At 37.7% G+C, this 24945-nt stretch overlaps 1 protein-coding gene across 1 annotated transcript in view; it reads right to left on the minus strand.

The window, feature by feature from the left end:
• The window catches only part of KIF13B (kinesin family member 13B), a 201435-nt gene that overhangs the window by 162754 nt on the left and 13736 nt on the right, over positions 1 to 24945 (minus strand). Inside the window, exon 2 of the mRNA XM_044912850.1 lies at positions 21866 to 21959. Within this exon, the coding sequence (XP_044768785.1) occupies positions 21866 to 21959 (94 nt within the window). The remainder of the gene's footprint in view (positions 1 to 21865; positions 21960 to 24945) is intronic.

Here is a 24945-nt window from a genome sequence, read left to right on the forward strand (position 1 = left end):
CTACTAAATTATACCCAAAAAAAGGAAAATATAGTGATAAATGCAAGTGTTAGTTTTAATCCACATGTAGGGATAACTAATTAACACTGGATATCCTAATCATGAATATACACTCCAGGGTTAATGAGGCAGCACATGAGAGATTCTAATCAAGAATGCACATCCTAGGGGTGGCTCAGTCATTAAGCGTCTGCCTTTGGCTCAGGTCATGATCCTAGGGTCCTGGGATCGAGCCCCGCATAGGGCTCCCTGCTCCACAGGAAGCCTGTTTCTCCCTTTCCCACTCCCCCTGCTTGTGTTCCCTCTCTCGCTGTGTCTCTCTCTGTCAAATAAATAAATAAAATCTTAAAAAAAAAAAAAAAAAAGAATGCACATCCTAGAGTAGGGAATCTTAAACTGGATAGAATGAATGAGCATCTCTGAAGATGGATGAGCTTCTAACTGAAGTTTAGTGATTACCCTCAATTATTAATGTAGGTAACAAATTATAGTATTAGCAGTGACTTTGTCACCAATAAAAATCACACCTATTTTCATGTCACATTTCTTAAAAATTTTTTTCTTTTTTTTATTATGTTATGTTAATCGCCATACATTACATCATTAGTTTTTCATGTAGTGTTCCATGATTCATTGTTTGCACGTAACACCCAGTGCTCCATGCAGAACGTGCCCTCTTTAATACCCATCACCAGGCTAATCCATCCTCCCACCCTCCTCCCCTCTAGAAAAAAAAATTATTTCTATTTAAGTAATCTCTACACCCAATGTGCAGCTCCAACTCACAACCCCAAGATCAAGAGTAGCATGCTCCACTGACTGAGCAGCCAGGTACCCCTCGAGTGACATTTCAATTGTTGCAAATATTTTGCACTTATATTTGTCACAACTGTGAATTAAAGCAGCAATTATTCCCAACACTAGATCTTGTTAGTTAATACAATAATAAATGAGCACATATTACTGTATCACATGTCTTTTTTTTTTTTTTAAGATTTTATTTATTTATTTGAGAGAGAGAATGAGATAGAGCGAGCATGAGAGGGGGGAGGGTCAGAGGGAGAAGCAGACTCCCCGCTGAGCAGGGAGCCCAATGCGGGACTCGATCCCAGGACTCCAGGATCACGACCCGAGCCGAAGGCAGTCGCGTAACCAACTGAGCCACCCAGGCGCCCTGTATCACATGTCTTTAAAAATATTTCCTAATAACTATATTTCATCATATTTGGTTTCCTTTGTAATCCTTTGCATTTTATGCTTTTGAAAGACTATTCTGAGAAGGGCCCACAAACCTTATCAGACTGCCAAAGGATTTCATGGCAAAAATGGGTTAAGAATTTCTGCTCTAGAGGCAGGTTTAACATGCCTTCAGCTACCTTTTTTGTGATCAACACTAGAGGGTTTGTTAATCAACACAAAGAATGTCAGAAATAATTTTTCACTGATAAAATGCAGTGTTAAAACTATGGAGACTGACTAGAAATATTACATAGGTACCTCCATTCTTAGAAGAACAAAGTATAGGACTCTCACAAACCTATGATCCTATGCCAGTGAGAACAGTGTTGTTGGCCTAGGGCTCTAGCCTAACCTGAATTCAGATTCGGTCACATAATTCTAACTAGGGCGTACCAAATCCTGCTATATTTGTCTCAAGGGAAACTTTCTAGCAAGATGCTTATCTGAAAGCTGTGACTTTACTAAGCTCAGAGGAACAGGTTGTCTGACTAATGCTGTGCCTGCCTATTAATAAATATGTAGCAGAATTCAGTCAAAATTTCCTGGTAACATTCCCCCTGGTAGTGTGGTTATTGGAGGGGGGGGGAGAATGCCTATAAGCAATCACCTAGCTCTAAATCTAGGTGATTATATCTAATCTATATCTAACCTGATTATAAATAACCAAAATGGCAATTCATAATACCCCTGCTAGTCTAAAAAGCTCCATGAACCTGGAACCAAATTTCCTTTTGTTCATCACCGTTTTCTTAGGGTCAGTACCATTCTGACACACACAGAGGTCACTCAAAAACAGTTGCTGAATGAAGTAATGAATGTGATATACTTAGCTATGGAATGGGTTTCCCTAACTCACAAAATGTGAGTTCCTTAAAAAAAAAAAAAAAAAAAGAGCATGTCAGAGAAAGACAGGATTTTACTTATACGTGGAAATCTAAAAAACAAATGAGCAAACAAACAAAAAGCAGAAACAGACCCATAAATACAAAGAAGACACTGATAGTTGCCACGTGGGACAGGGTGAGAGAAATGAGCAAAATGGGTGAAGGAGAGTGGGACATAAAGGTTTCCAGTTAGGGAATGAATAAATCACAGGGATAAAAGGTACAGCACAGGGAATACAGTCAATGGTGTTGTAACAGCGTTGTATGGCGACAGATGGGAGCTACACTTGTGGTGAGCACAGCGTAAGGTAGAAACTTGTCAAATCACTATGTTGTACACCTGAAACTAAAGTAACATTGTGTGTCAACTATATTTCAAAAAATAAAATAAAATAAAATGTTGAAGAAATAAAAATAAAATAAAAGGGCTGTTTAGATTACAAAGGATTAACCAAATAAAATAAGACTAGGAATATTCAGTCTGAAAAGAGAAAACTAAAGCCATATATAGAGTAAAACATTTTTCAACAAATCCCAGATTACTTAAGCTTTGAAATTAAAAGTGAAAGGAAAGGAAAGGAAAGAGAAAAGGAAAAGGAAAAGGAAAAGGAAAGAAAGAAAGAGGGATAGAGGGAAGGGGAGTGAGTGAGGGAGACAGAGGGAGAGAGGGAGGAAGAAATGTATGTATGTTTTGGTTATATCTTGGACAAGTCCTTCTTTTGTACCTTGCTATTCTAATCCTTAGTCCCCAAATGAATTCATTCCTCGAAAACGTAAATTTCATGAGACCAGGGTACCCTGTTTTATTCACTGCTGTATCCCTAGCACCTACAACAATGCTTGGCACATAGTAGGCATTCAATAAATATTTGCTGAATAAACAAAACAATAAAGGAAACTGGGTGAGGGGTACACAGAGGAACTCTCTGTAGTAGCTTGGCAATTTTTCTGTAAGTATAAAACTATTCCAAAATTAAAAGCTTATTTAAAAAAAAATTTTTTTTAAAACAGCATGTCAGGGCACCTGAGTGGCTCAGTTGATAAGCATTCAACTCTTGATTTCAGCTCAGGTCTTGACTTCAGGGTCCTGAGTTCAAGCCCCACGCTGGACTCCATGCTAGGTGTGGAGCGTACTTAAAAATTAATTATTTAATTAAATAAAAAGAGCATGTCATATTTACCTTTCCCTTATCAGGCACCCTGCCAGGGTTGCATATATTAAATGTCAATCAATAATTGTTGAATGCCTCTGAATTAACCAATTATAATTTTTTCAAATGTTTACAAATCAAGAAGAAACTCTTCAATAAAATCTTAGAAGGCAATTAGAAGCAAGGAGTTCATCTGGCTTTGGAAGAATGAGCTCAGGCAGACCTCAGTTCAAATTCCAGCTCTGCCACTTACTAATTGTGTCATCTTGGAAAGCCTCATTCCCCTCCGCCTGTATCTTTTGTTGTAGGTACTTTTGTTATACTTACAGGCAAAAACCTTGCAAAGAATCTAACACACTGTAAGCAATTATATTGCTTTAAATAAGTGCTATTTATCATCAATCAGAAGATCCAAAAACTAAATTTTATTCCCTCCTTGTACTTCCAAGAACTCTGTACTAGCTGTCTCTGTATTTCTCACACCTTCTAAGTGTTCAAAGACCTTGACCACTGAGTTCCTTTTACTATAATAATAGCTCTCTGCCCAGAACAAGAAAACCAACTCTGAGAAATAGTATGCAAATCAATTACACTTCAGAGGAAACCCACAATCCCTGAAATAAGCATCTTGTAGTTGCTATCTGGAGGGTTAAGAAACTAAAAACAACAGCTTAAATCACCTAAGATTATTGCTAATTAAAAGCAAAAGGGCATTATTTGTTATTAGGAACATGATATGATAGTTTACTACATGTCTAGTCCAGCCAATAATTTTTTTTTAAAGATTTTATTTATTTATTTGAGAGAGAGAATGAGAGACAGAGCATGAGAGGGAGGAGGGTCAGAGGGAGAAGCAGACTCCCTGCTGAGCAGGGAGCCCGATACGAGACTCGATCCCGGGACTCCAGGATCATGACCTGAGCCGGAGGCAGTCGCTTAACCAACTGAGCCACCCAGGCGCCCCAGCCAATAAATATTTACTGAGTATCTAGCATATGCCAGTTTTGTTTGGGAAAAAAAATTACTTAAAATGTGACATGTTTCGGGCGCCTGGGTGGCTCAGTTGGTTAAGCAACTGCCTTTGGCTCAGGTCATGATCCTGGAGTCCCGGGATTGAGTCCCACATCAGGCTCCCTGCTCAGCAGGGAGTCTGCTTCTCCCTCTGACCCTCCTCCCTCTAATGCTCTCTGTCTCTCATTGTCTCTCTCGCAAATAAATAAAATCTTAAAAAAAAAAAAAAGTGACATGTTTCAATAAATAAAATTTTTATAAAGTTGATCAAAATAAATAAACCAAGGAATAACAACAGCAGCTAACATCTACTAACCTACCATGTGCCAGGCATTTTATTTTATTTTTAAAGATTTTATTTATTTATTTGAGAGAGAGAGAGAGAGAAAGAGCACGGGTGGAGGGAAGGGCAGAAGGAGAAGCAGACTCCCCACTGAGCAGGGAGTCCGATGTGGGGACTCGATCCCAGGACCTCAGGATCATGACCTGAGCCAAAGGCAGACACTTAACTGACTGAGCCACCCAGGCGCCCCTGTGCCGGGCTTTTTATATAAATAACTCATTTATGCCCATAAGAATCTTAAAAGATCCACATTATGGTGTTACCACCTCCATTTTACAGAAAAGGAAACTGAAGCTCAGGGAGGTGAAGGAAACTTTCAAAGTCACACAGCTGGTAAATGGTAGACCCAGAACTCAAAGCGCAGTCTGAGTCATACTTCTCAGATGCTCTTCAACCAAGTCTTGCCTTTTCCTATCCTTATAAGCAATGATGATGGTTCAACTCTACTGGCAGCACCTCAATCCTAGATCATTGCTAATTCTTAATGAGGTTGATAAATTTAAAAATTAATCCACTCTATGAAGAACAAACTTATCCTCTTCCTAACTTTTAAGTTCAGGTCTTTATTATTAGTGCCAGGTCAAGCCAAAATACATCAGACCAACCAACAGTCACCTTAATATATAATCAAGAGAACCCATTAGTACATAGAGCAAGGATGATGTTCTCGGTGTGGATTCCTCAGAAAGCAAAACCTAAGGCTTATCACAGAGCACAGTCCCAGGGAAGAGGGGGAAGGGGAGTGAGGCATGAGGTGTCAGATTATGTCCACATGAAGTTGGTCAGGGTCCAGTTTAAGTTGGCAACGGCCAGGGCTACAACGTGATCAAAGGCTCTGGGAAGAGTGAGGTGAGGAAGATCTGAGGCGGCACATCAGATGTACCTGATACAGGGGACGAAGGCGAAAGTGGGGAGTCAGAAAACCTCTGACGCTCATGGAAATGACAAGGCCTTAGTTCAGTGCCAAGGTATGACTTAATCTTGAACCAGCCTCTGTCCCAGAATGCTACTTTTAAGCATCCTTCCTGATGCAAGTGGATAAAAACTAGCATATAGGTTCAGTCCTAATAAATCACACTTTGAGGGAAAGGATTTTCACACAATAGGGTTTTCCTGTACTACTTACGTAACTTAATTAGAATGACTAATGTGAAATAGTACCAAATGAGTAGATGGTGTCTGGTTCCTTCCATTATACTGCAGTTTCCAATCCCCCAAAGAGGACAGCAGACTGCAAGGGTAGCCATGACTGGCCGAGTGACTAAATGGGAGTAATAACTGAACAGGCAAAGATTTTGCTTAGACATGGGGTTTCTCTTGTGGTAACATTTGATGAGACTAAAGTTGAGCAAGGAAGTCTGTGACATAACATCAATTCACCCAATTTTCTACACTGAAGAATATGTAAGTAAAGCAAAATAATAAAATACAATTATAAAAAGAGTAGCTACTCTGCAGATTCTTATGATGGTTTTCATTTCATAGGGTAAAATTTATTTTTTAAAATACTTGGTAATTTTTTTTAAAGTTAGTAACATCTAAAAAATAAAAAGGAAAAGGTTTACCTTAATGGAGATTTAGATAAACAGGTATTATTGCATAAAATTGCTATAAAAGTCCTAGGCTGCAAAACGAAGAACTCCAATCCAAAGAGCTTATACATTACAAATTCACTTCCAAAAAATCTGCAAGGTTCCAGTTAAGTATTGGTTAAGTATCCGACTCTTGATCTCGGCTCAGGTCATGATCTCAGAGTTGTGAGATCGAGCTCTGCATCGAGTAAGATTCTCTCTCTCTCCCTCTCCCTCTGCCCCACCACCCCCCTCTCTCTCCCTCTCTAAAAACAAAACAAACCAACCGACCAATATCATATCCTGAAACTTGAATTACTTTATTTCCGACTGAAAATAAAAATCCTTTTCACCGGGCGCCTGGGTGGCTCAGTTGGTTAAGCGATTGCCTTCGGCTCAGGTCATGATCCTGGAGTCCTGGGATCGAGTCCCGCATCGGGCTCCCTGCTTGGCGGGGAGCCTGCTTCTCCCTCTCCGGCTCCCCCCCTCTTGTGCTCTCTCTCTCTCTCATTCTCTCTCTCTCAAATAAATAAATAAAATCTTTAAAAAAAAAAAATCCTTTTCACCTTCACAGTGACTACATTCTGCTGACATCTGAAATCTTTACAGTTATCAATCTTTCTATTTAGGAGTATCTTCAAGTTTTTTTGTTAAATTACTATAAATTTCTAAACATACAAATTTATAAATCAAATCCATCTTGTTGACAGTAAGGCGAATTCTGATTTGTCAAAGGTTTTTTGCTTTCTTCAGATCACTTTTAATATATACCCCTTTCTTGCCTTCTCTGTCCTCTTTAACATCCTGGTAGACACAGAACTTCACACAACCCACTATGAAGAACAGACCTATTGAGAATCTCACACCCAGAGGAGCTCCTTGAAAGGTACAGCAGAAACCAAGACAGCCAGCAGAACCAGCCCTCCTTAAACACTGAAGTCCCTCCAATAATCAGCACTATAGTTAATATACGTCTAAGCTTGTCTTCTCCACATATACAATCCCACCCCATGAAGGAGACTGTATGAGATTAGGCTGAGCACTTTCCACTTTCCTCTTAGGGTAAAGGACAATATACATAATTTTTTTTTCAATCTAAAAGTATTGCTTGGGCATCTGTGTGCCCAGCCCTTGCTGGATACTAACACATACAGATACTCTATACCTATAAATCCTTTGAACTGTAAGGTAATTGGGTAAGATTCAATCCCTACCCAAAGTGATCTAAAAAATAGTTGGAGGGACAAGATAGGTGTTTGCAACTAGAGAATAAAAACATGTGTGTGTCAGGAGTACACGTACTGTCCTACTTGGACAGCTGCCCAACTGAACTGGTCTGGGACTTCCCCTGCCCTCTAACAGCTGCTGGGAATGTTTCTCTGTACCGCCTACCTTCCTGTCTATATCACCACAGCAAAAGCAAAGGAATTCCTCTTCTCTACCACTATCTTGCTTTCCCTGTTTAATACTCCAGTAATATAAGGTAAGGACTCTATAATGATGGAAGAGAGTACACCAAAGTGGGGAGAGGAAGGAAAAAAGATTCCCTCCTTGATCCTCTGCTGGGGACAAGTAATGGGTGACTGATAGATGGAAAGAAGAGGGAGAAGGAGAAACTTTAGGAAGTCGTGGCATCCCACTTTTCCAGGCTGTCCACTCCTCAAAGGGAAGAAGGTAGGATTATTTCAAATCTCTCCAGTCTTTAAGAAACCCCAGTTTTGGGCGCCTGGGTGGCTCAGTTGGTTAAGCGACTGCCTTCGGCTCAGGTCATGATCCTGGAGTCCCTGGATCGAGTCCCGCATCGGGCTCCCTGCTCGGCAGGGAGCCTGCTTCTCCCTCTGACCCTCCCCCCTCTCATGTGCTCTCTCTCTCTCTCATTCTCTCTGTCTCAAATAAATAAATAAAATCTAAAAAAAAAAAGAAACCCCAGTTTTATTCCCCACAACTGCCCATTCTCTTACCCCTTTAGCATCTGAATCTCATTTGAAAGCCCTCCAAAAAAATCCCAAATCACAAAAAAATTACATCTCGGTTTTTCAAATCCTCTTCCTGCTGTTTACCCAGAAAACTCTATCAAGAGCAAGAGAACAATCAGAAGGGCTTAGAATGAGGTAATCCCTGACCCCTTAACCCCAAAAAGAGGGTTAGATTTCTTGGCATTGCTAACTGGAACTCTGAATCAAAGAATTATTTGCTTAAAATGTCTTAAATAGTGCTATACACTTCAGAAATACCATGGGTTAAAGAGGCTTTTGCAGGGACCTAGAGATAATTTACCCATTTATATGATACTTCTTAGAAGGGGAAAAAAAATTATGTTCTAAAATTTTGGTGAGTACCAGACAATTTTAATTTACCTTATCCTTTAGGATCAGAGATTCCCAAACTTTTTGGTATCAGGAATCCTTTACACTCTTAAGTATTACTGAGGACCCTAAAGAGCATTTTATTATATGGATTACAGCCCATGGAAAAGTTTGTGAATGACAAATCAAAGTTGAGAAACTTTTAAAATATTTTATGAATTCATTTAAAAAGCAAGATTACATGTTAACATAAGTAATATTTTTAAGAAAAATAACACTGTTCTCTAAAACAAAAATATATAAATGTAACTATATAGTGAAGAGTAGTACTGTTTCATATTTTACAAATTAATGTATTAAGTTGAACATTTAATAATTTATAAAGTAATGTCAACAATTATGGAATTCATATAGCTGAACTTAATAAACTGAAGAAAAACTGAGAACATGACATATTCAGATTGCAGAAATTGATAGTCTCTAAAAGTAATGTGAGCCCCAAAACCCTGGGCCAAGGTCAGAAAAGAACGTGTTTTGTGACTGACGCCAATAAGAACCTACACCAAGGGTTGTAAACGGAAAGGTCCACAGGGGCCAGGTAAATAACATAAATGAGGGAGCTGACCAGACCAGCTGGGGACCTGAGAGCTCATGACCTTGTCAAAGGAGGCAATAAACCCAGTGTGGCCGGATTTTCAGGCTGTTTAAGAAAAACTGCAAACTGAATTTTATATGAAACTTCCTGATTTTTTAAATACTGAAACTGCAAGCCAAACAAAACACATCTATGGGTAAATGTACCCCATGGCATCCCAGTTTGTAAAACCTATTTATTAGAACCAGAATTATTTAATCTTTAGGAAATTCTTCCCAAAGGAAACTTATCCTACAATATGACCCTAATATTAGATCACTAGGGGGACAGTAAACAAATATAATGAACAGCACTGAAACAAAAGGTTTTTGTCAAAATGATGAAAATAAGACAAAAGCCATAGTGCTGTGGGAGTAAACAAGGACTGTATCTAGTGGGCAAGGATGCTAGAAAACTGCCCTCCATATGGTAGAGTGGATGGAGACGGCTCGTCAGGCTCTACCATTGTCTTGAGAAATACTCTTCATAAAATCTAACTCCCAGCCTTACAAATCACCGTTCCAACTACTAACTGGGGGTAATATCAGAATGGGGGACTTTTGAGAACAAGGACTAATACAACAGTTATAATAAATCAAGAGCCATTCACCGAGCAACTTCTGTGTGGAAAGCACTGTAAGTGACACAAAGAAAAGAAGTGGTCTCGGCTTTCAAGTGGCCAATCTAAAAGGGGGGGGGGGGCTCAAAACACACAAGAAAAAGCTAAACAATAAAAGCATTGGAAAACAGGGCAGGACAAACATAAAAGATGTCACCTAGGCAGTGACAGTGCTTAAATACTAGAAATAATAAATGCTCTCAATTCAAAAGATTCTAGATTACAGGATGGAGAAGCAATCTTGAAAGAAGATCAGTCTGGTATTAGTGGGTTCCAGAAATCAGTTAAAAGCTATGTTGTAATCTAAACATAAGGCAATTACGGTCCTTAACTAAGGTAATGTCAGAGAGAGGAAAGGAATGTTGGGATAAAAATACTCACCAGAAAACTCAGCATGATTTGGCATCTGACTAAGAATAACACAACCTCTGTAATAAATTCACCTACTAATCTATCTACAAACAAGTGACTAAGTTTCTTCAACAACTGAGGGAGCAATAAATCAAAAGATAATCCAATCACAATGTATAGACCATATTTGTATGCTATTCAAAACAAACCATAGGGAAAAAAACTTTATCAGATAATTAGACATGTAAACACTGAAAATTTGATGCTATTACATAACTACTGTTAATTTTCTAGGCGTACTAATGGTGTTGAGGTTATGTTCAAAATAGTAAAAGATCGGGCGCCTGGGTGGCTCAGTTGGTTACGCGACTGCCTTCGGCTCAGGTCATGATCCTGGAGTCCCGGGACTGAGTCCCACATCGGGCTCCCTGCTCAGCAGGGGGTCTGCTTCTCCCTCTGCCCTCTTCCCTCTCGTGGTCTCTGTCTCTCATTCTCTCTCTCTCAAATAAATAAATAAAATCTTTAAAAAAAAAATAGTAAAAGATCCATTAAAATATTTGTGGTTAAAATGGGATTTACTTCGGGATGCCTGGGTGGCTCAGTCGTTAAGCGTCTGCCTTCGGCTCAGGTCATGATCCCAGGGTCCTGGGATCGAGCCCTGCATCGGGCTCCCTGCTCCACAAGAAGCCTGCTTCTCCCTCTCCCACTCCCCCCGCTAGTGTTCCCTCTCTTCGCTGTGTCTCTGTCAAATAAATAAATTAAATATTTAAAAAATAATAATAAATAAATAAAATGGGATTTACTTCAACATAATATAGAAAAGAGGAAAGAATTGAAGATGTGTTTAGGACTGTATTAGCCATGGGTTAATGGTTTTGGAGACTGGAGTGACAAGCACATAGGGGTTCATTATACTATCCTGTCTACTTTGGTGTATGTTTTAAAATCTCCATAACAGGGACACCCGGGTGGCTCAGTCAGTTAAGCGTCTGCCTTCAGCTCAGGTCATGATCCCAGAGTCCTGGGATGGAGTCCCACATCGGGCTCCTTGCCTAGCAGGGAGCCTGCTTCTCCCTCTGCCTGCCACCCACCCTGCTGTGCTCTCTCTCTCTCTCTCTCTCTCTGACAAATAAATGAAATCTTTAAAAAAATAAAATCTCCATAACAAAAAGTTTTTAAAAATTAAATGTTAAATACAACTTTTACCTACTTAATGATCTTTACGCAAATTCTATTTCTGTTTTCCTAAAAGTAGAAAAAAGGATTATTGACTTGTTTCATATATGGGCCAAAACAGGAAGATAAAAACTCATTATTGCTCTTAATTATGACCCATTCTATAGAAGTTTTTATTTAATTTTAAATATATATAAATGAGATTTGATGAAAGTAAAGCAAAAGTAAAATTCACCATCATACAAGATACTTCTTTAACAAACTCAGGAAGAAGGCAAAAGGGCTCCAGAACCCTCAACTACTAATTTTCAAAAGAAATCATTTTTCATGTTAGCTAAATATCACTCATAAAAAAAAATGCACAATGCTCAAAATTAAACAATAGAATTATTTCAAATCTGAGTCTGCAAAAATCCAACCTTACAAAGTCCACAAGAGACTAATTCAACTTCTCTACTCTTCAGTTTTCTGTTTTGCTTTGTTTTTTGTTCTACTAGTATGTTTATAGACATTCTGTATTAAAAATAATTTGACCACAATTTAATGGAACTAAGAATTAATAAAGATTATCCTAACTCTTAGCTTGATACTCTGCAAAAAGCTGATGTTCAACTGTTGAACAGATCATAAAGATTCCTAAGGTACTGTGATACAGCAATTTTGGGGGTTAGATTGGTCTTTCATGTGACACTTCCTCAGGGAGAACTGCTACCTCCATCTTTAAAAGAGAAGTCTAGATTCTTACACAATATCTACTTTATATTAGCAACAACTCCTACACTAGAGATTGAGACAAAAAAACCTTAAAAAAAGCATTGCCAAACAAAAAACAGACAATTTTAAACACCTCAATAGTGGGACCTGATAGTTTAACCTAAATTTTATTTGAAATGAGACATCTAATATGCCAAATATTATCTCATAATTTTATGCTGAATCTAGAATTCTGGGTAAATTCAAAAGATTTAATTCCTATTAACCATAACTTTTTAAAAAAGATTTTATTTATTTATTTGAGAGGGTGAGAGGGTTGGGAGGGGAGAGCGTGAGCATGAGGGGTGGGGGGCACGCAGAGGGAGAGGGAAAAGCAGACTGAGCAGGGAGCTCAACACAGGGATCAATCCCAGGACCCTGGGATCATGACCTGAGCCGAAGGCAGATGCTTAACCAACTGAGCTACACAGGCACCCCTCCTATTAACCATAACTTACACATACAACCATAATCATACACAATAACTCTGAGTCCTCATTATACCAAATGTTAGTAAACAAGTAGTATTTCAGGCTCAGTGATAGACACTCTCTATTCTTCTATTTAAAAAAAAAAAAAGTTTATTTCTTCATATTGCTGTACCAATAAAAGAATGAGATAATATTTATATAGCCAATGACAATGCTAAAATATCACCAATTCTACTATGATAATCTAATTTTTGTTCAGACAGATTTACTAACAAACTATCCCGCAGTTCATCTGGGCAATCTACTAGCCTTTGCTGGTCTACATTTATTGTTATTTGATTATTTACTACTATTAACTGTGCAAAGATATGAATACAATCTTTTATTATCTTTTTAGCTTTTAAGAGTCTCTGTGATTCATTTTCACAACTATATTCAAAAGTAGTACATGATTTATACACTCAATGGTCATAGTATTTTTTAAAAGAGGGGGGAAAATCATCTAAAATTTCTGAGTACACCGAACAATGCTCTCCCCACTTTACTCTGACATAATCAGGGTAGACAGGCTCCCCAAGGAAGAGCCTCTTTATGAAATTAAAACATACCCCATACTGTTCTCCAGAGGAGTAAATTCTATTTGGGCAGAATTATTAGCCTCACTCAAGTCATTTCACAGCAGAGAGAACAAACAGGTCTATTGTACATACCGTAATTACATTTTGCATGACTTCCTTCAATTAAAACCTTTACTTAAATTAGTATCCATATAGCAGTCAAGAAATTTTAAAAGTCATTATCTAATATGACCTAATGATGCCTTCCACTAACAAGGAATTACTCTGAAAATGACTTCTGATATTTCAAAGCAATTATCAGCATTAGGCCCTCCCCTAGGCAGCATTACTCAGTACATTTGCAAGAGAAATGTATGTGCATGTGTCAGCCTCACTAAACTCTGCATTATTTGAATATATATGCATATACTCATTCTTCTACCAGGATCAGAGTACTACGAACCTCCAAATGACTGACTGTGCTTTGCTCATGTTAAGTAATAATGACTAAACTGATGTCTAGTATAAAATCAGAAGGAATAAAAAGAGTTTTAATGACCTTACTGACCAGTACTGGTTGAGATCAACATCTCAGATATTGTTCTCACTAGACTGGCAGTTACCAGCTTCACACATATCAATTAAACTCTAGGTTAAACATGACCAAATGGGAAAAAGAGGGAAGCACCATAGCTTTACTATAAAACAGAAAAACTCAGCATATCTGTGCCATTTATGGCTAATTCCATCCATGTTGAAGAGACGTTCCTACCTGTACTAAAGAACAGGCCATCTCACAAAATACCAAAGAAATCAGTGTTCAGATTCATTAAGATCTTGAAGTCTAACTCTCAAATGTTTCTACTTCAGAAAATTCTCACCTTAAAATCTGACAAGTTGGTGGGGCAGGGTAAAAAAGAATTGTAAGAGAAACTCTCAAGTTAATATATTAACTCTTATACTGCTACACACACACACACTCACACACGACAGAAAACACAGGACTAAAGAGGAAAGTGGATTAACGGACCTAGAGACTGAACGATGCAATTTTTCCTGAGAATTTCCTTCCCTTTTAGGTTTCAGTTCTGGTGTTTAAAGCAGCCACCTCTGAATGCGCACAGCTCACTGATCCATAGTCTCCTCAAAGAGTTGGAGGTACACTAAAACAATTTCACTGCTACTCTTGCTTGGAAGTCACTACAAACAACAGATGAGGAGGGAAAAGCTTTTGTGTTGGTTTGGTTTTTTCAGAAGGAAAAAAGGAGGAATAGAGTATTTGATAATACTCTATTGGTATCTACCAACATTTAGCTTTCCTCCCCAGGTGAACTTAGGATTTTTTTTAGCTCCTATTAACATTTTTTTTTTGCTTTTGCTTTTAAAAATCAGGCATTAGGCAGCTTTTCCTGCCCATGGGTCCTGTCCCCATGCTTTAAATAAAGAAACAAACAAACAAATAAATATCAGATATTATACTGTACAAGTAGTCAATCTTTGAGTCACATATCTGACCTTTTACTAGAAAAAGGCACTTGCATACACATAATGGTGTGTAAACAATTTACAAATATATGTATGTGTGTGTATACACACACACACACACACACATATAGAAAATATAAATACAAGGGAAAGATAAAAAACCAACTTCAGGAAAGTGGTTAACTGTGACGAAGAGGAAAGGGATTAAAGCTGGAAGTTCACAGAATGCTTAAATTGTATTGGTAAAGGTTTGTTAACCTGATCAATTAACATAAAAGTGTTTAGGTTAAAACATAAAGTGTTTTATTCTTTAAACCTCTTTGCATACTGTTACTTTTTAAAATCTGCTCAATTTTTAAAAACCTGTCAGGAAGTATGGCTCAGTAGAAAAGTATACTAGAACCTGGGATTCCAAATCAGCAGCCAAGGGCTGAATCTGGCCAAGACCTGTTTTGTTTGGACAGCACAATGTTTTGTTTTGCTTTTTAACTGTAATTTGAATGCCTTCGGGCAGGGTATGCACTCTCCAATTAGCCGGAGTCACCACCATTTTCCTTTTCAGTAAATGAGAGTTCTTTAAAAGCTTAAGAAATTGGAATCCTCATACACTGCTGGTAGGAATGTAAAATGGTACAGCTGCTTTGGGAAAGTCTGGCAGCTCCTCAAAATGTTAAGCATGGAGTTACTATATGACCCAGTAATTCCGCTTCGAGATATCTACCTAAGGGAAATGAAAACATATGTCCACACGAAGACTTGTACACAAATGTTCACAGCAGCATTACTCATAATAGCCAAAAAGTGGGAAAAAAACCAAATATCCATCAACTGATGAATGGATTAAACCAAACAGAATACAACGAAGTATTATTCCACCATAAAAGGAATGAAGTACTGATAAATGCTACTTGGATAAACCTCAAACACATTATGCTAAGTAAAAGAAGCCAATCACAGAAGACCATGTATTGTATTATTTCATTTATATTAAATGTCCCAAACTGGCAAATCTCAAATCTATAGAGACAGAAAGCTGAGTAACAGAATGATTAAAATGTCATAAATTTGGATCATGATGCTAGCTGTACAACTCTAAATATAATAAAAACCACTGAACTGTTCACTTTAAGGGGGTGAATTATATAGCATATTTATTACATTTCAATAAAGTAGTTTAAAAATAAGTAAACCAAAGACATCCATCCAATTCTTACAGTTTGTGAATTAGTGCCTAAATTTGATTCTTAATTTGTCATGTGGTAAGACAACACAGTTCTCAAGGTAAGAACTGTTTTCAGAATAATACCGATATTTGCCTTTTTCACTGTGCTGATACTAGCCCTCAAGGTGCAAACACAATGGCAGGTAAAAGAACTGGCACTTTTGGCACAATGACACCAAAGTCTACTAGTTACTAGTAGTCATTACATTCTTCATTGCCACACACCCAGAGCCAAAAAAAAAAAAGTATTTTCTCATTTCAGGATGTCCTCGATAAGGAGGAAAAATTATGAATTTTATTCAATCTCAACTCCTGAGTACACATCTTTTTAAAATTACATGTGACAGGGGTGCCTGGGTGGCTCAGTCAGTTAAGCATCGACTCTTGGTTTCAGCTCAGGCCATGGTCTCAGGGTCCTGAGATTAAGCCCGGCAACCAATGGGTTCCTACTCAGCATGAAGTCTGCTTGGGATTCTCTTCCCTCTCCCTCTGCCCCTCCCCCTGCTCACTGGCTCCCTTTCTCACTCTTGCTCTCTCTAAAAAAAAGAAATAAAATATTTTATAAATAAATAAATAAAATCGCATGTGATAAAAATGGGAAGTAGCTATGAAGCACCTCTGCTGCATACCAAAATATAAAATGTGTGATTCCATGAGTCCTGGGCCAAACTAGTCACTTTTTTAATAGAACACCATTTCTACTAGAAATAACTGTCAGTTCCTATGGGAAAATGCATTCTCATTTCCAAATTCACCTATATGTAACTTTTATAACACAACTGTTTCATAAAGTGGAAGCTGCCACTCTCCATGGGAAATCACACCTTACTCCCTTTTAAAACAATAATAGTATTTAAAAAAGAAAAAAAACAATATTAATATTTCAATTAACTTGAGCCTGAGTTAGCAAGAAAGGCCTTTTTGGTAGGCAGAGGAGGGAGGAAATAAGGCAAAAGGCAGAAGATAAACCTTAGCCTAAGAATCTATTTTGCCTTATTACGGTGACAGGCAAGCTAGCATTAACATTTATTACAGGATAAAAGTTTAACAAGTTTTAAGAGTTTAAGTTCTGTTTTAATTCAAACAAAATAAGGCTTAAAGATTTATTTAGCTATTTAAAAGGGGACTGTTCTAGGGGCGCCCGGCTGGCTCAGTCGGATGCAAGTGTATCAGTATCTAGCATTTGACTAGAGTGCTATAAAATAGACTTCGTCCTTAGTCTTTTCCGTTATTTGATAAAATGTCCCTTTGTTCTTACCCTATGCTACATCAATATTTTGACCTGGTTTCCCAAGTAAGTTGATATTTTATTCACTGTAAACATCAAATTAAGGGTCATAGCTCTCTAACATATGGCATGTTACTCCCTAAGAGCCCCATCAACTTGGGGCAAACTAGATAAAATTAAGTTTCTGACTTTGCAAAACTGAAATTTTTACAGAACTAATTTCTTTTTTTTTAATTTTTTTAAAATTTTTTATTTTTGAGAGAGTGCATGTGTGAGTGGGGGGGTGGTTGGGGAGGAGGGGTAGAGGGAGAGGGAGAGAATCTTAAGCAGGCTCTGCACTCAGCGCAGAGCCCAACATGGGGCTCAATCTCACGACCTGAGATCAACACCAGAGCCGAAGAAATCAAGAGTTGGACACCCAACCAACTGGGCCACCCAGGCACCCCTAGAACTAGACAGTTTCTTGATAAGCATGTATACTCTAGTATTGAACTGAATACATTTTGGTTTAAAAAATCCCTGGGGCGCCTGGGTGGCTCAGTCATTAAGCCTCTGCCTTCGGCTCAGGTCATGATCCCAGGGCCCTGGGATCAAGCCCCGCATCAGGTTCCCTGCTCCGGGAAGCCCGCTTCTCCCTCGCCCACTCCCCCTGCTTGTGTTCCCTCTCTTGCTGTCTCTCTGTCAAATAAATAAATAAAATCTTTAAAAAAAATTTTTACTTCCTTTCTGAAGTTGTATTATAGCTCACCAAACATATCATAAATGCAGCCCATAATAACAATAACAGTAATATTTAAAGTAACAGCTAACATTTATATAAGGTTTATTGTATACCAGGCACTGCCATTTTACATATTTTAAATTGTTTTAATTGTCATAACAACCTACTGAAAGGTACTACTATAATCTCCACTTTACCAATGAATAAATTGAGGCAGAGGACAATTAAGTAACCTGCTCCACAGCACACACGGTAAGTGGTGAAGGTGACATTCAATCCAGGATTTCTGGCTCCAAAGTCAGCATTCTTTTTTTTTATTTATTTATTCATTTGAGACACAGAGATACAGAGAGAGAGAGAGCATGAGCAGGGAGAGAGGCAGAGGGAGAGGGAGAAGCAGGCTCCCCGCTGAGCCAGGAGCCCGATGTGGGGCTCAATTCCAGGACCCTGGGATCATGACCTGAGCCGAAGGCAGACACTTAACCATCTGAGCCACCCAGGCGCCCCAAAAGTCAGCATTCTTAATCTCTTAGCCTTGTGTTATAATTTTCTGAATTTTAAGCATCTTATTTTTCAGAACAGTTTTAAAATCCCATATATAGCACAGCAGGAAATGTTTCCCAAATCTCCATGATTAAGCTGTTACACTAGAAATGGTTTACCCATTCATTTAACCAGGGTTTCTATTAGTTTTAATAAGCACAAACATCAAATCGTGAAACTGCCAGAAGTTAATACAAAATTAATCAGAAAAATTACAAATCATTATTTTAAAAGTATATATGTCCACTTTCAAAGTATACTAACTTGAGTTGTTAAATATACATATAAAATTAGTCATGGTTTTAGAGTAAACAGAATTGGATACTATTCTAAAAGCAAGGATTTTATAGCTTTTAAAGAAAAAATATTAATTTGAGCCTTTCTGACTACTAATTTAAACGGACTCAAATCACTTACATGTTAACTTTAAATTCCTCACTCTCTAGTTACAAATATAGCTCCTATAAAACCATAACTTGTTTTATGGATTAATCATTCTACAAACTAGATTGTAATTAACTTCATATCACATAAAATAGCTTTTAATTTATGTTTTCTTCCAATTTTTCTTCACATTTAATGAAGTCAACATGTACTGCTAGACTGTTACGTTACAAAATTTCTATTTTCTCTTTTCACCTTGATAGTATATTAAAAGAAAAAGCACTTTTCGGGGAGCCTGGGTGGCTCAGTCGGTTGGGCATCTGCCTTCGGCTCAGGTCACAATCTCAGGGTCCTGGGATCGAGCCCCATGTCCGTCCGGGCTCTCTGCTCAGTGGGGAGTCTGCTTCTCCCTCTCCCTCTGCCCCTCTCTCTGCTCCTTCTCTCTCTCAAATAAATCAAAAAAAAAGCCAAGAAAAGAAAAAGCACTTCTCAAAAGGCAATCTTTTATTATACTAACAATGTTCTTTTTTTTTCACTTATATTTTTTAGTAACCTCTACACCCAACATGGGCTTGAACTCATGACCCAGAGATCAAGAGTCACATGCCCTTCTGAATGAGCCAGGCAGGTGCCCCAGCTATGTTCTCAGTTTTTATCTAGGTGCCACTTACAGGAATTATGTTCAACTTATGAAAAATTATCAAGCTATATACACTTCACTCTATAAAAGCTGTTCTTTAAAAATCTGTGCTTAACTTTACTTCATCAAAAACCATTACATACCAACCTTATTGAAAGTTGGCATTTTTTAAAGTTTTTTATCGAACAATCCTGTATAGCACTGAGTGATATTCAATTTGTATCTGCAGCATATGGAAAAAAGAGCCATCCAAGATATTCTAGAAGAGCTATTTAATCCTTTCACAAACCCTTGAGATTTAAAGACCCCAAAAGGAAAGAAAAAATATTTTTTCAGCTTTTATGTTGTCATTTTATTCTCACAACAACTTTATCAGGTGGATACTATTACACACTTGTGGCAGACTGTGTTTTCCAAAGGCAGCAACAATAACACACATCTCACCCCAAAGGCTTTTCTTATGTGACGCTAATGTTCCTCCATTAAAAGATGAGTCTGTATTTCCTCTTCTGGAAATTGTTTAGAGCTTTAGATCAGCCTTGAGTAAGAGAATGTGACAGAAGATACTGTGTGACTCCCAAGGTTAGGACATAAAAGGCAATGCTACCTCCACCGGGCTTTCTCGCTCTCTCAGGACACTTACCCTTGGAACCTGACACCGGATTGTGAGCAGGTATTCTGCCTACCGCCCCAGCTACCTCTCCAGCCAGCAGGCAGCATCAACCACCAGATCTGGGTGACAGAGCCATCTCCAGATGATTCCAATCCCCAGCCTTCAAGTCTTCCAGCTATGCCCTGGACAGCATGAGGCAGAGACAAGCCATCCCTGCTGAGCCCTGTCTGAATTCCTGACCCACAGAAACCATGAGCTAACAAATGATTACTGTTGCCTTGAGCCACTAAGCTTTTAAAGATAATTGGTTATGCAGCAATAGAAAATTTAGAAAACTAAAACACTTTATAAATAAGGAACACAGGTAGGTAACCATTCTACCAAGTGGCAAAGCCAAAATTTGAATCCAAGTCAGTCTACAGATAAAGCCTACACTCTTTCTACCATAGGATATTGCCTCCAAGTTTGTTCAGAGGTAACCACATTTCCAAATAAAGCAACAATTTCCAGAATTCAAATTCTAAGAGCATTAAACAGCCTCCCATATTAATGATTTCAGTTAATACTCAGAACAACAGATCAATCAATGAGCAAGCTCAAAATCCTAGCATCATTTTTGACACATCTATACCCTTTACACCCTAATAACATCATATCTGAGAGTACCCATATCCTAGTGATACTTATGAAATAGCTCTATATCAAAGACAATAAGCCCAAACAATTACAGAGCACTTTACAGAACACTTTAACAATCATTAATTTGATCTTCAGAAAACACTTCTATGAGAGTGGTAAGGCATACACCATACAGATAAGACTCAAAAAAGTTAAAAATAGTTACTAGTTTAGAAGTTACTAGTTAAAAACAACATAGTTAAGTAGGGGTTTAAGATTTTCTGACTCCAAGTCAGAAATGCCCTTTCAACTCAATGACTCAACCTGAAAGAACATTTATGGAGTGTCTTCTGTATGTATTTCCATACACAACATTGTCTCTACAAATTTAAGTATCTACTTCCAGCAAAGCACCATGGATGGTACTGTCTCTCTAATTTGTGTAATTTACTTCCAGGGTCAGTAGAAAAACATCTCTGAAATCAAGCTGATCTCTATGAAAAGCCAGTTTTTCCCCACTTGCAACCATTCTCTACACGGCCAACTGACAACTTTTCCTAATCCACCCCCTTAACCACAATATTAAAAAACTGTCAAAGATGATATCTTACCCATAAAAATATAGGTCAAATTTCCTTCTTGGCTTTCAAGGTCTTCTGTAATCTGAACCTAGCTTGTTTGATTAAATTAACTTCCCTACACTTGCTGAGAAAAACCAAATGAATCTCTTGCTTCTTCCCCAAATTCGCTTTCTTTACACTTTCTGGCCCTTCCTTTTGTTCATACTATCATCCAAATCCAGAAGCAATTATCTTCAACCCCCGACAGAGTCTCTTCCCTCCAAGACCTTAAAATCCACTGGACAGCTACAAGTAGCAATCCAAAACAATGTATACTAATTCAGTTAGGTGATACAGATTACAGTTTACAAGGATTTAGAGGAAAGGAGTCACTGAAGGATGCAGGAATGCCTTGTGCAAAAGTAGCACCTGAAATGGGCTCTAACTAACAGGATTCAATGTGGCAGAAGTAAAAACAACCCAAGCTGAGGAACAACCTAAAGGTCTTCTCTTCTACCCAACCTCCCATTTATGTCTTACTAATCTTCTAGCTGGTACCGTCTCCTTCAAGAAGGCTTCCTCAGTTACTCTACCTTCTGCCCTAAAGCTCTCTTTGAGCTTCTGATACAACTGCTATCTACAACACCCATCCTGGCACTTAGTCATTCCATATTATAGACCTCGCCTCTTTGACTCGACAGCTATGTGTCTCTCTACACAGTAATGAAGCATTTGTTATTTGCTGAGCTGAACTCAGCTCAGCAGCCATTGCTGCTTTCAGTCATTTAAAAAATCCATTGAACATAACACTGTTTCTTAACTTACCGGGCATCTCCTTTGGAAAGATTAGTATTTACAGGACTAAGTATAACCTTGTTTGCATCTACATCCACCACACATTTGGTATGCAAGTCAATTTCTGCGGATAAAAAAAGAGAGAAAGAAAAAAAAAAGAGAAAATGGTCATTTTTAATTAATTTATTTCAGAAAAATCATTTGACAAAAATACAACACTCTTTCATGATAAAAACACCCAAAAAAACTAGGAATAGAAGGGAACTTCTCAACCTGATAAAGGACATCTATAAAAACCTGCAGCTAACATCATGCTTAGTGGTTTACCTTAGAGACTTACCCTCAAACATCAGGAATAAGACAAGGAAGTCCGATGACTACAATTTCTATTCAACATCGTTCTAGAAGTTCTGGTCAGGGCAGTTAGGCAAGATAAACAAAAGGGATCCAGATTGAAAAGAAAGAAGTAAAACTATCTCTATGTACAATGATATCATCTTGTACATAGAATAAGGAATCCATTTAAAAACTATTAGAATAAACAAGTCTTACAAAGTTGTAGGATACAAGATCAACATACACAAATCTGTTGTGCTTCTATACATCAGCAATAAAAAACCCAAAAATGGAGTTAAGAAAACAATTTATAATAGCATCAAAAAGACTCAACTACTACCATGAGAGACGATGGACTCTGAAAAACAAACTGAGGGTTCTAGAGGGGAGGGGGGTGGGAGGATGGGTTAGCCTGGTGATGGGTATTAAAGAGGGCACATTCTGCATGGAGCACTGGGTGTTATGCACAAACAATGAATCATGGAACACTACATCAAAAACTAATGATGTAATGTGTGGTGATTAACATAACAATAAAAATTTTAAACAACTAATGATGTAATGTATGGTGATTAACATAACAATAAAAAATTTTTTAAAAAGACTCAACTACTTAGAAATAAATTTAAAAGAAGTACAAGGGGCGCCTGGGTGGCTCAGTCAGTTAAGCGTCTGCCTTTGGCTCAGGTCACGATCCCAGGGTCCTGGGTTCGAGCCCCGCATCGGGCTCCCTGCTCCACAGGAAGCCTACTTCTCCCTCTCCCACTCCCCCTGCTTGTGTTCCCTCTCTCACTGTGTCTCTGACAAATAAATAAATAAATAAATCTTTAAAAAAAAAAAAAGGAAGTACAAAACTTGTACAATGAAAATTCCAAAACACTGTTGAAAGAAATTCAAGACTTAAATAAATGGAAAGTTATTTTACGTTCATGAATTGAAAGACTTAACACTATTAAGGTAGCAATACACCCAAACTGGTCTACAAGATTCAAGGTAATCCCTATCAAAATCCCAGGATAGCTTTTTTTTTTTTTTTAACCAAGCTGATCGTAAATCTATACAGAAATGCATGAGACCTGGAATAGACAAATATTCTTGAAAAAGAACAAAGTAGAAAGACCACACTCACCAATGTCAAACTTAACTACAAAGCTACATAATCAAGGCAGTGCTACACTACTATAAGGACAGAAGGACAGGCATATAGAACAATGGTACAGACAATCCTGAAATACACTGTCACATTTATGGCCAACAATTTTGACAAGACAATCCAGTGGGAAAACTACAGTCTTCTCAGAAAATGGTGGTGGGACAACTGGATATCCACATGCAAAGAATGAACATCATGCATAAAAACTGATTCCAAAAGATCACAAACATAAATGTGTAAGAGCTAAAACTGTAAAACTCTTAGAAGAAGACATTAGGGTAAACTCACATGATGTTGGGTTAGGTAATGGTTTCTTAGACACTAAAAGCACAAGCAACAACAAAAAAAATAGATAAACTGGACAGCATCAAAATGAAAAACTTCTGTACTTCAAAGGATGCTGTTAAGAGAGTAAAAAGACAACCCACAGAATCGAACAAATTTGTAAATAATTTGTAAATTATATATCTAATAAGGGACTTGTATCAGAAAACATAAAGAACTCTTAAAACTCAATAATAAAAAGACAATCCAATTTTTAAATGGGCAATGGATCTGAACAGACATCTCTCAAAAAAAAAAAAGATACAAAAATGGCCAATAAACAGAAGAAGAGATGCTCAAAATCATTACACATTGGGAAATGTAAATCCGAAATACAATGAGATATCACTTCACACCCACTAGCGTAATGATAGTCAAAAAGACAGATAATAACAAATGTTAGGGAGGATGTGGAGAAATTGGAAACCTCATACATTATTGATGGGAATGTAAAATGGTGTAGTTACTTTGGAAAACAGTCTGGCAGTTCCTCAAAAAGTTACACAGAGAGCTGGCATATGACCTGTCAATTCCACTCCTAGATATATATTATTTATGAGATATTATATCATCTATATTATAGTATAGTATATTATTAGAAGTGACAACCTAGGTCCACACAAAAGCTTGCGCATAAATGTTCATAATGCTAGTATTTGGCTATTCATAACAGCCAAAAAGTGGAACAATCCAAATGTCCATCAATTAATGAATAGATAAATTTAGTATATCCATAAAATGGAACACTATTTGGCAATTAAAAGGAATATGGTACTGACACATACTACAACATGAATGAAGCTTATGCGAAGTGAAAGAAGCCAGTTACAAAATACCACATTATATGATTCTACTCTACTCAGAATAGGCAAACAGAGACAGAAAATAGACAAGTTACTGCCTACAGCTGGGGAGTGATTACTAATAGGTATAGTGTTTTGTTTATTTTTAACTGAGGTATAACTGACATACCACATTATGAGTTTCGGGTGTACAGCATGATTCCCTATTTGTATATATTGCAAAATGCTCACATCAGGCTACATCTGTCACCATACATAATTACAAAAATTTTTTCCATTATGAGAACTTTTAACATCTACTCTCTTATCAACCTTCAAATATGCAATACAGTATCACTAACTATAGTCACCATGCGGTTACATGGGTATAGTTTTCTTTCGAGGTATGAAGATGTACTAAAATTGATTATGCTGATAACTGCACAATTATGTGAGCATGATAAAAACCACTGAAATGGTTGAATTGTATGATATGTGAATTATATCTCAAGAAA

Source organism: Neomonachus schauinslandi, chromosome 2 (assembly GCF_002201575.2).
Source record: "Neomonachus schauinslandi chromosome 2, ASM220157v2, whole genome shotgun sequence".
NCBI classification, from domain to species: Eukaryota; Metazoa; Chordata; class Mammalia; order Carnivora; family Phocidae; genus Neomonachus; species Neomonachus schauinslandi.